The sequence below is a fragment of the Eulemur rufifrons genome, chromosome 7, assembly GCF_041146395.1.
Source record: "Eulemur rufifrons isolate Redbay chromosome 7, OSU_ERuf_1, whole genome shotgun sequence".
Lineage (NCBI taxonomy): Eukaryota > Metazoa > Chordata > Mammalia > Primates > Lemuridae > Eulemur > Eulemur rufifrons.
The window spans coordinates 236410339-236422480 of record NC_090989.1 but is presented as its reverse complement, the minus strand read 5'-3'; the positions used below and the strand labels follow the sequence as shown (position 1 = coordinate 236422480).

The 12142-nt window shown below is 39.9% G+C and overlaps 1 protein-coding gene across 1 annotated transcript in view; it reads left to right on the top strand.

The window, feature by feature from the left end:
* The window catches only part of FREM1 (FRAS1 related extracellular matrix 1), a 144714-nt gene that overhangs the window by 96637 nt on the left and 35935 nt on the right, over positions 1 to 12142 (top strand). Inside the window, exons 24-25 of the mRNA XM_069474205.1 lie at positions 1213 to 1477; positions 9068 to 9482. Of these exons, the coding sequence (XP_069330306.1) occupies positions 1213 to 1477; positions 9068 to 9482 (680 nt within the window). The remainder of the gene's footprint in view (positions 1 to 1212; positions 1478 to 9067; positions 9483 to 12142) is intronic.

The following is a 12142-nucleotide window of genomic DNA, read 5'->3' as shown; positions in this document are numbered from 1 at the left end:
ATTCTATGCCCATTAGATAACTGCTCCCCATTCCCCCCTGCCCTAGTTCCTGGCAAACACCATTCTGTGTTCTGTTTCTATGAGTTTGAGTACTCTAGGTACGTCATACAAGTGGAATCATACAGTATGTATCTTTTCATGACTGGCTTATTTCACTTAGCATAATGCCCTCAAGGTTCATCCATGTTGTAGCATGTGCCAGAATTCCCTCCCTTGTAAGGCTGAATTATATTCTATTGCATGTGCATATTACATTTTGTTTATCCATTCTTCTGTGAAGGAGCACTTGGGTTGCTTCTATCTCTTGGCTGTTGTGAATAATCCTGCTATAAACATGCTTGTATAAACATACATTCTTTCTCAAATGCATGATGAACCCCTGTGCAACCACCACAAAATTCAAGGACTGGAATATTAACAATAGTAGACATCTTCCTATATACTCTGCTCATCCTCCAGAGAAAACCACCATCTTGAATTTTGTGTTATTTTCTTACTTTTGTTTATAGTTTTCTCAACTTGCTCACATAACTAATAATTGTTGATAAACCACATTTGTGTTGTTGCATGTAGCTGTAGTTCATTCGTTTTGCTACTGTATGAAATCCATTGTATGAATAGACCACAGTTTGTATATACATTCACCTTTTGAAAAGGTAATTGGGTTGTCTCCAGTGTTTTCAATTCCAAGCAGCGCTGCAAGGACCACTTTGATATGTGTCTCCTGGGGTACAAGTGCAAATGTTTCTTTCAAGTACACAGCTTGGGTGGAGTCACTGGGTCAAGGCATATGTGAATATCCAATGCTTTACAAAATAATGCCCAATTGTGTACCAATTTCCATTCCCTCCAGAACTGTACGCAAGGTTCTCTTGCTCTACATCCTCTCCAGCACTTAGTATAGTCAGACTTCTACATCTTTGCCAATCAAGGTTATGAGAATGGCAACTTACTGTGATCTTGTTTGTATTTCCACAATCATTCATGAGATTGGGCATTTTTTATACCTTTATTGGCTACATGTGTTTCCTCTTCTGTGAAATATCTGTTTGTGTCTTTCGCCTAATTCTTTTATTAAAAATAGTTATGTAAACCTTTCTGTGTCATGTTAGTTTTGATTTTTGCACAGTTTGATCTTTGTCTTCTACCTTTGCTGGGGCCATTGTTTATTTTTAAATGTGGTTCTTGACTAAAACCTCTCCTGCCACACAGGTGATATCGTCATCCTCACAAAACCACTGGTGGTGTCTAAAGGTGACAGAGGTTTCTTGACAACCACCACTCTCCTGGCTGTGGACGGAACAGACAAGCCTGAGGAGCTGCTCTATGTTATCACCTCCCCGCCGCGACATGGCCAGTTGGAGTATGTTCGCTACCCTGGAGTCCCCATTACAAGCTTCAGCCAAATGGATGTAGCAGGGCGGACGGTTTGCTACACACATAAGGGCAAGGCAGCTGTTCCGAGTGACACGTTCAGGTGAGCCCCATGGAAACTTTTCTGACCCCCTTCCTGGGATTAATACTTAGAAAGAGAAAAGGCTGGGAATGGTGGCTCATGTCTATAATCCTAGCACTCTGGGAGGCCAAGGCAGGAGGATCGCTTGAAGCCAGGAGACTAGGCTGAGCAAAAGCAAGATATCATCTCTGCAAAACATAGAAAAATTAGCCAGGTGTATAGTCCTAGCTACTTGGGAGGCTGAGGAAGGAGGATTGCTTGAGCCCAGGAGTTTGATGTTGCAGTGAGCTATGATGATGCCACTGCACTCTAGCCCAGGCAATAGAGTGAGACCGTGTTTCAGGAAAAAAAAAAAAAAAAAAAAGAAAAGAAAGAAAGAAAAGAAAGAGAAAAGGAGATATGTTAATGTGTTGCACTATAGTAATCATTTTACAAAATATATATATTTCATAATATGTTGTATACCTTAAGTATATATAGTAAAATTTATTTTTTTAAAAAAAGGAAAGAAAGAGAAAAAAATGAATCTTTTTCCAGCTGTGGTATAGCTGTGCTTTTCTTCTACTGTCTAGAAGGTGCACAATTAAAATGACAGCGGCAAAGCAAGACATTAGGGCCTGTTATTGAAAAATAAATGCAATAAGCAGACCTAAATACAAGCTCTTCTATGAGGAGAAATGTGAAGAGCTGAGGGTCCCAGCTAAGGACAGACGTAGAAAAGTAATTTCCCTCTTTGGAGTGTGTTTGTCTATCTGAGGAAAAGGCGTTTATTAGTAAACACTTGGCATAAGCAGACACTGCCTTTTGACACAATGTGTTCCGGTAACGATCATAAATCATGTTGTCATAAAGTGGATCATCTTCCCCCATAGAAACAATGGTATAATTGGGGGCTGTGCCCCTGTTCAAGGATTCTGTATCAAATAAATCACTGGAGTGAATAACAGTCTGGTGAAAAGGCAATGATACCACATGAATGAAGGTCTACATTCATTTAAAATATGGAAATGTGTTTCAAGTCACATAAGGCAAGAGCAACTCTAGAAGATCTGTAATCGAGCAGTTCTCAAAGCTGGCCAAACTTGAGGCCCGTAATAGAAATACAGATCCCTAGGCCAGGCATGAAGACCAGGAAATGCTGGACTAGTCTTTGAGGGAACCATGGTACATAATCCAATTTTGAGTTTTACTGATTAAGAAGACCCTGAGAACACTGATTTGTCTGCCATACACTCAGGCTTTTGGCCCTTGGGGTACAATTTTCACCATGTCACAATACAACCTTCTAAAGAGTGGTATAAAATAACATAAATAGAGCACACTCCTATATTGTTCAATGGGTTCCCACAAACTATCCAGTGTTACCAATACACCTGTATTCAAATACCTACTGCTCTCCTCTCTCATAGATTTTGCCTATCTAAACTCAGTATGTCTGTGATAAACACTGTTTAGAGGTCAGCAAAGATGATTTTGTTTACCTTTTTAGCGTTTAAAATGATTTCTGAAAGCTGATTTGGATAGTCCAACTCTTAAACAAAAAATCCAGGAAAGCTGAACCTTCTTTTTTGCCTGGATGAATGTCCCTCAACAAGCAGATAATCATTTAATTGATCAATATCTTTACCAATTCAGCGCTTGAGTGTTGCTAGGCATTAATTAAAACATTAAGAGTAGGGATTGCTTTCCGAGCTGGTTCGTTTGTTGGAGAAGTAGTATGGTGTAGTTGTTAAGGAAATTACTCACAAGTCTGTGGCCTTCATCAAGTTATACAAGCTCCTGGGCTTGTTTCCTCTTCAGTGAAATGAGATGACGTTCATAGCACCTGCCTCCCAGGGTTTCTGGGAGGTTTAAGTGAGCTTATGCGTGTAAAGTACTTAAAGTGATACCTGGCACTTAGGAAGAACTAAACCAGTACTAGCTACTAAATCAGTATTATTATTACTGCTATTGTTATCATTATTTATTACATTCTTTCCTTGGCCCCTTCTTACTGCTGATCTTTATTAACGCCAAGCATGATCTTGAAGGAGGAAAGAACTTACAGAGAAGAGCAATGATTATTCTTCTTTTCCTGTTTGCTAATGAAGGCTGGGTGCTTCTTGGCTTAGTACGTGTGTATCTGATCCAGGGCTTTTAATTTTACACTTGTTTCTGGAACTTCTTGCTTCTCTCCGTTCCTGCTTCCCTCAGTCAATGCCCACAGGACAGTCTGCTGAAGACATTAATGACTGTGTTGGAGAAACCAGTGACCTTGCTGGAGAAGCCAAAGAATGAATGTGTAAAGATGTTGAGAAATGAAGGTTAGGTATTAATCAGATGATGAGACTAAAAAACAAAATCTCCATATGTAAGGATTGGTGATACTGTAAAAATTTCCTAATTTGCATCCAGAGAAAGTCATATGAGATGGCATTTTGGAAATCAATCATCTCAGGAATTTCTACATTTCTAGATCCTCAGAGAATTACCTGGGAGAATTACAAAATACTAATTCTTGCACCTCACCCCAGAGAGGCAACTTTGGTAAGTCCAGTCTCAGGCCCAGATCTGTATTTTTGAAAGCTCTCCAGGCAATTCTTGATGCAGTCAGGACCAGCAGTCACTGGTCTTGTCCAGTCCATTGTTCTGAGGAGCCGTGAGAAGTTATGGAAGCCCTCCCAGGGCCTCCCAGAGACAGAACATGAGGAGCTAAATTGGTAGGATTCTGGGCCCTTCAGACAAATGTACTGATCAAACTTTGTTCTGTTTTGGTTTTTGACACTTTGTTTTCTAGTTTGTTTTGCACACCGGGCTTCTGGGCAAGGTTTTCTTTTAGCAAAAAGGGCTAGAGTTAAAAACACTACTTTCTTATATTTATTTTTGTAGTATTCATGGTAATTAAGTTTTTAGTATTTAAAACTTTCCATTCTAGTAGTTAGTTTAGAAGTCTCCTTTTAAGTACATTCATTTAAGTACAAAAGTGAATCGATATAAAGCAAAATAGTAAGGAGGACAAGTAGTGCAGGCATATGGCAAAAATGATGATGGTGGTGTTTGAATGACTTAAGATTAGGAGACAGGGCCATAGGGAGAAAACAAACAAAGGTTGAAAAGCATTAATTTGGTCCAATCTCTTCATTTACACGTAGAAAAGCTAGTATTGCTTGAACATCTGCCATGCATCAGGCAGTGTACCAGACTCTTTTTTGTATGTTATTTTTCTTAACGCCTTCAACCACCATCTTGAGAGAGATGTGGTTGTGCCCATTTTATGCATGAGAAAACCAAGGTTCCAAGAGGCAAAGGAAGTCACTTAAATTGACATAACTGAATCATCATTGAATCTGGGGCTGAGAGCTCATTTCCAGTGGAAAATTCTTTCCATTATACCTTGTTTTACCAAAAAATTGCGGAGAAAATGCATTTGTGCAAAGGAACCTCCTCAATGTGTCATTCTGATATTTGGCCAGCAGTTTTGCATATTTATAACGGAAGAGCCTAGCATCTGCCCAAGGCCCGAATTTTAATCTTGTCATTTCTCTAACCCAATCATGGACTGCTGTGTTGTTTGTCAAGTGGAGCTAAACCAAAGCCGAAAGCCTGTTTTAATGAAAGTGTGATCATGGTGCTTTTTAAAAATTAAATATATGCAACCAATCTAATCACCTAAATTTATGTTGCTTGCTGTTAAATTTGGCAAGGAATTTGGCTGGGTAGAAGAGATAAATTCTGTGGCAGAGGATTTTTTTTCCCCTCTCTCTTTTTAACGTAAGATATGGCAGCATTAATTAAACAGGGGAGTTTAATAGTCAGATTTTACCTTCTGCAAAAATATTTTGTGAATCATAAATTTCTCCTGCATTGTTTGGTGCTGCTGGCCTGGAAGAAAGATTTGGCAGCATGTTCTAGGACAGATGACACCAAGTGATTAGCAAGCTGACTTCAGCTGCTGGCAGCCGGGCACTAAAAGAACATGCTAATGTCCTCCATTTTGACATGCCGGCTGGACTTTTTTTTTTTTTTTTTCTGAGGAGCTGGCGCTATTTATGATTCCATTTTTATCTTTTAAATGCCATGACAGATGGCAGATTCTTCAGCCAACTCTATTGCCAGGAAATGCAGAAAGCTTGAAAGCACCGTGATAATGGTGAAATCAGACCAGTCAGGCACCCCCGACAAATCTGAGAGTCATTCCCCAAATTTCATGAGAACGATGGTCATCTTGGCTGCATCCCTTCTCAGGAGGTTGTAATAAGGGAAATTAAACAAAACAGACCCACAGAAGGAGCTGCTACCTCGATACCACCAGCTTCTTCACCTCAGAGTGGATGCCAACATAGTGATGGCACTATTGTTTCGAACCTTTACAACATATTTGGAGGATTTTTTGAGGGAGGGGGAGCATTTGGAAGATCATCTGGTCAACTTCCGCAGACATGAGCAGCATTGACCTTGCTTCACTTGCTTTGCTGGCTTTATTTTGACTGGGAACCCAACCATAACCATTCACTCTGTCTCTCTCCCTGACACTGTTTTTTTTTTTTTTTCTTTTTTTTTTTTGCCTGTGAGTGGTCTGTATTGTTACTTGTGAAAGTGGAATGACGTATTTGATTCAGTCATGTTTAGAAATTGCATCTTTTTTCAATCCTGGCTTATTAGCTTTAGGTCAGTGCAGACAGCTGCCTCGGTGTCCCAGCTGGGAACAGTGGCCTCAGCAAACATATTTCTTGCTCCTCTGTGGTCTCTGGTCTGCTTGCCCTCGTGCCCATCTGTCTAATGGCAGACTGCCTATTTCCAACGTAGTCAGAGCCCAGTCATCAGGCGGGAGGAGTTTGAGGTGGACAGCCTGGATCATGAGACAACCTCAGTGTCCTCACAGGGGTCACACACGCATAGAGTAAATGTGGCTGTCCTAAGACTGAACTTGGAGGACCCTGTCAGGCAGTTTTGGAATTCAGTCTCCAGAGAAGAAAGTCAGAATCAGACATTAAAGATGGCCGCCTCTGACGGAGCTGCAGGGACTCATGGGAGCTCACTTTCAACCCTGTTATTCCTGATCCCATCTCTGCCCTACTTTCCCCTTCCTTCTTCATTGACGTTTGACTGACTTTTAAGGAGGCACAAAGTCTAACTCCACAATTACTGATAGTACTAATAATACATGACCTTTGGCTTTCATTTGTACTAGACTATCAACGGCTGATTTAAAACTCTCCACTCTACGAGGACCTGGTAGGGAATAGAGAGCTACTTTATTTGTAAAACAGGGTAGAATGAGAAGTGTGAAACATATTTCTGGAGGGGTAAAATGGAAAAGGGAGAACTTGGAGGCACTGGGGAACACCTAGCCTTCTTTTTATTTTACCTTGAATCAGATGATAGGATCTAGGGGGGAATATAAAAAAGTAACAGGAAAACAACAGAATAAGGACGTAATTCCATGAAAGGCTTTGCTTGAGACATAGAGCCTAATTTTTATGCCTAAAAGTGCACATCACTTGACCTTTGACTGTGAAGGTGGCTAAATTAAAAAGTTTGAAGAACACACAGACAATTTTCTAGGTGCACTTTTCTTCTTCTTCTTTTTTTTTTAATAAATAACTGATTTTGTAAACACTTCTTGGTTCAGCAATGAAATTGCCCAATTTGCTTAGAATATCATTTCTCGAAGGTTTAGAATTACAAAAGGAAAAGTGATTGGTTTGTTTTAAGGAAATTGTGATTTTTCTCAATCTACAATTCTAAAAATAATTTACTACCCCTGATTCAAACTGTAAAAACGATGCTGTGAAAAAAGAGTAGGTTCCATTCTTTCCAAGTCTAGGTGTATCCAATGTCAAATTTTCCTTTATTTGTTATATTTCACTTAGCAATGTTAACATTTTGGACATAAATTCCATTGTCTTTGCATCATATCGTATCTTCCTCATAGGTAGTCTTATTAATTAGTTCAAAGCAAAATCTGCAGTCAGCTAAAATCATCTCCCTGTTTGTCCAGCTGTTCCTCTCCCTGAGTCCTTTGTTGCAGGCAGGGGTTGAGCCTCACACCCCCACAACCTGGTTCAGGTTCCTTCAGGGCCAAAAGTAAAGCATCAACCCTCAAATCCTGAAGAAACCTTGAGAGATCATAAGACACAAGACACATTTCACAAAGAATAAAGAAATTGTTAGTCAAATTTGCCAGATTAATAAAATAAATATAATCCTCATACCTTCTCTAATAAAAAAAAAGAACTCCACAAAGGAAATTTTTATGTAGTTTACATTTCACTAAAACATTATTTTTAGCAATTTTTGCATCAGTGGACTATGAGTGTATCCTCCATGAATATTTCTACCAACTGTGGTGGATTGAGAAAAACTAATGGCACAGCTCTATAATTATTGCTAAGTGAATTTATTTGGTGTATGCTGAATTTGTCAATCCCATCTGATAGTCGTGATTTCCTAAACTTTTGGAGTTTTTACTATTGCATCATTACATGATACTCTTAACTGTCCTTAAAATAAAAATTATGTATTGAAATTTTATAAAGATCATTTAAGTTAGTGTTATTGTGAGATTGGCTGTAACAGGTAGAATGCGATTTAGTGATCAATATAATCAAAAGCATATTATGGTATCACAAACCCAAGATTATAAGAGAGATTTTGCTCATCTTGAATGTGTATCGTTTCAGCTTTCTCTTTATAGTTTTGAAATGGTGCTTAGGTGCCGTAATTCTTCTGTGGCGGATTGCTAAAGCAGCATTTATTAAAAACTCTGTAAGAGCAGAGGGTGTAGTGTCAAAAGACCTGGGTTCTAGTCCCAGCTCCAGCTACTATTATACCTTCCTTATGATCTCCTATGAAGTTTCTGAACATTCTTTGAAGCAAGGAAATACTCCCTGTCTAGCATAACTCCCACATATTTTATAAGGAACAAATGTAGAAGCATGTGTAAACTGTAAGAGATTAGAGCCTCATATAACATTTTAGAGTTGGATGATACTTAATGATCATCTGATCATCCTTTCATTTTACAGAAGAGTGAGAATGAGGTCCAGAAAGGGGAGATGAGTTAGGTAAAATTACATGGCTGAGAAATGTGATCCACTCTTAAGAAATTTACTATGAAAACATTAATAGAATGAATAAGCCAAATTCAGCCTATTCAATATTTTATTGTATTGGCCTCCCAATTATCAGTCTTAAAAGTTTAGCTTATTACATTCCTAGGAAGGAAATACAATGGCAAAATTATAAATAAATAAAAGGAGTATGTTCTTTAAATTCACATATAATGTAATGGGTCTAATTGGATGGGCAATTCCTGTTTGGCACAAGGAACTACACTAAGCGCTGACAAGGCTGAGAAATATCGTTGGCGGAGTTTCCAGCTCCATCACATGGGCCTGCCATTAATGCTGTTGGGAAAATGCTCGTGGGCATAGAATGGTCAATTTATGTGTTACCCAGTGACTGGTTAATGATAGAAAGGCGTTCTCCTGAAAGATCTGCCCTTGATTTTTTTCATTTGAGTCACAACACTACATGTCCTTTAGTAAAGGTGTGTATTGTTATCATTTCATTCCAGTAGATGGTGACACAAGAATCCATGCTGAAGGCTGCCTTGCCTCTCTTTGCCAGATTCATCGTCAGCAACGGACTGCGGACCAAGCACGGGGTGCTTGAGATCACGCTGGAGACTGCGGACAGAGCCTTGCCCGTGGTGACCAGGAACAAGGGGTTGAGACTGGCCGCAGGGGCCATGGGCCTGCTTTCCCCTGACCTCCTTCAGCTGAGCGACCCTGATACGCCTGTGGAGAGCCTCACCTTCCTCCTGGCTGAGCTCCCAAAGCACGGCCAGCTCTACCTGCGGGGGACGGCACTGCTTCAACACAATTTCACTCAGCAGGATGTGGACAGCAGGAGTGTGGCCTATCAGCACTCAGGAGGGGACTCCCACATTGACTGCTTCACTTTTGTGGCCACCGACAGGACAAACCAGGGCTTTGTTGTGAATGGGAGAGTGTGGGAAGAACCCGTTTCATTCACCATTCAGGCAAGTATGACAAACACACAGTTCGTTGCCAGAGATGTGATGAAAGCAACTTTAGGAACGATTTCCTTATTTCCTTCCCTCTTTCATTCAAATATGGGTTGTGTATCTACACCACGCTGGGCATATTGGATGACTAAAACAGACATGGTCCCCAGGTATGGGCCAATGGCCAACCCTAAGAGTTGGTTGTAGTACAGAAAGGAGGGGGGGAAAAGGGCTTTGGAGTCAGAGAGACCTAGGTTTAAATTTCTGTTTGCCACTTATTAACTGCGTGACCTTAAAGGAGTTCTTTAACTCCTCTGTGTCTACTTTCCCTTCTTTGAAAAACATGCCTGCAGCATTGTGGTGAGAATCCAGTACGGTTAGGTAGTCAGAGCAGTAGCATATTGCCTGAAACACAGATGATAGTCAGTATCTTGTGGCTGCTGTTACACGGTGTGACTAACCATACTCTTATGATGATGCTTATTGGTCCATGTCATCTACCGGCGTTGTAATGGCTTTCAGCTAAACATATGCAAACTCACAAGGAGCATCAGTATTGCACGCATAATAGTTGTGAGGATGATAATAGCAGCAGCCACGATTTCTTTAGTGTTAACTAACTGTGGGTCAGATTCACTTTATATAAATCTCATTTGATTTTCATAAAAATCCTATGAGGTAAGTTTTATTGCCTACATTTTATAGATGAGGGAACTGAGGTTCAGAAGTTAAATAATTTGATCAAATATACACAAAGACCTCAAGTCTTTCTGATCCCAAAGTCTGTGTCCTTTCTATGACACTACACTGCCACGTTTGTCGACTGTTACAATGATTCTTGGAGGGCATAATGTGTTTTTCTTTCTTGAGTCAAAATACATCAAATATATTCTGGCTCTCAAACCCCTGAATCTACTTTCTTGGAAGTAGTTCACGCCTGTGCTATACACTTCCACCAATAGCAAAGCAGATACAAATTTGTCTCTTACTTCAGGATACTTTGTGACTAGTAAAATAATCATATTTCCCCCTGCTCTTATACATATATACATGTATATAGTGTGTATGTATGTATCAATATAGGCAGATAATGGAGAGAGGTAAAGACAGAGAGAGATTTATCTTAAGAGGTGGCTCACGCAATTGTAGGGCCAAGCTGGTAGGCTACAAATTTCAGCAGGAGTTGATGTTGCAGGCTTGAGCCCAGAAGCAGTCTGGAGGCAAAGTTCCTTCCTCTTTGGGGAAACCTTGGTCTTTTCCCTTAAGGCCTGTGACTGATGGGTTGAGGCCCACCCATATTATGGAGCACAATTTGTATTACTCGAAGTCTACTGATTTCGGTGTTAATCACATTTAAAACACACCATAGCTTAGTAAAGTTGACACATAAAATTAACCCCCAAGGTGTCTATCTAAAGTGGGGAGTCGTGATAGACAACGTGGGTGCTGGATGGGCCTTTGGCACTATGGAGGTCCAGCAAATGTAATGAAATAGTGACGCATTGGGAGAAGAGAGAAGGTATTAGTATCATTGACACAGTGTAAGAAGCACTTTGTACATATTAAAATTATTGGCTTTTAAATTATAATGAACTTTTAAATTATATTTCAGGATTTATTTTTATTAGTCCCATCCCACTCTTCAGTCTGTTAATATCTTTTTCTTGATGTCTAACTCTCCACTCTAGGTTGAGAAACGCTTCTGTCTTGTCCAACCAGGAATAATTTTCTGGGTATGTTTGGTTGCAAATTTGTAAGAATTATAATAGAAATTCTGAGTGCAGACATAAGAGTTCCTCCCTGCACTCCATAGCAGAGATGGAAAAGGGAGGGGAGTTTGGAGAAAGTAGCAGAACTTAAATCAGGTCTCTCCCCACACCAATATTCATCTTAAAGAGCATGGGTATCGGTATGGAATTTATTGATAGGAAAATGTTGGAAATATGTTGTAAAGTTTCTTTTTCATCAAAAGTACAAGGTTTTTCTTGCAAAAAAAAAAAATTATTATGTGTAAAAACCTCATAAGGAAAGCCTCAAACTTTCTCCTACAATGCCCCCCACCTCTGACTCCTCTGGCCTCTCTCAGAGAGGTAAAAAGGCTTTAGGAAGTGACGGACCCCTGCCAGCAGTGTAGGAGAAATGACTCCCTCAATCTCTTGCCTTCAAGAGCTTTTTCGGCCAAAACAATACAATGTTGACCACCTTTGAGCGATGAATTGGTTCAAATAAGTCTCCAAGCATGAGTACTCTTATGGTGGTACCTGGGTAACTGAGAGCGAAGCTACTAGATTTAACAAGTGCAAAACACAGGCACAACCCAACATTCATTTTGCAGGAAATCATTTTTGTCTGAACAAGATGACTGCAGCTGATGCAATCTGTAGTCCTCCTTCAAAGAGGGAGAGCTCGGGTGAGGTAGAAAGGCCTCCTGTCATTGCTAAGGCTCTGGTATGTTTGAGATGATTCTCAGTAAATTGAATACAAGTTATCATAGGATATAGCTTCCTTTTTAAAAACAAGCCTTGCACTCCAATATTGAAAAATTCTTCTTGTATACCAAGCCAGAAGATCTGCTTTGAAGAGGCCATGTTCCCTAATAAGATCTAGGATATATTTTAGCATGATTATGACCAGAGACACAACAGGGGACCATGTAACTAGAGTTTAGATATCAA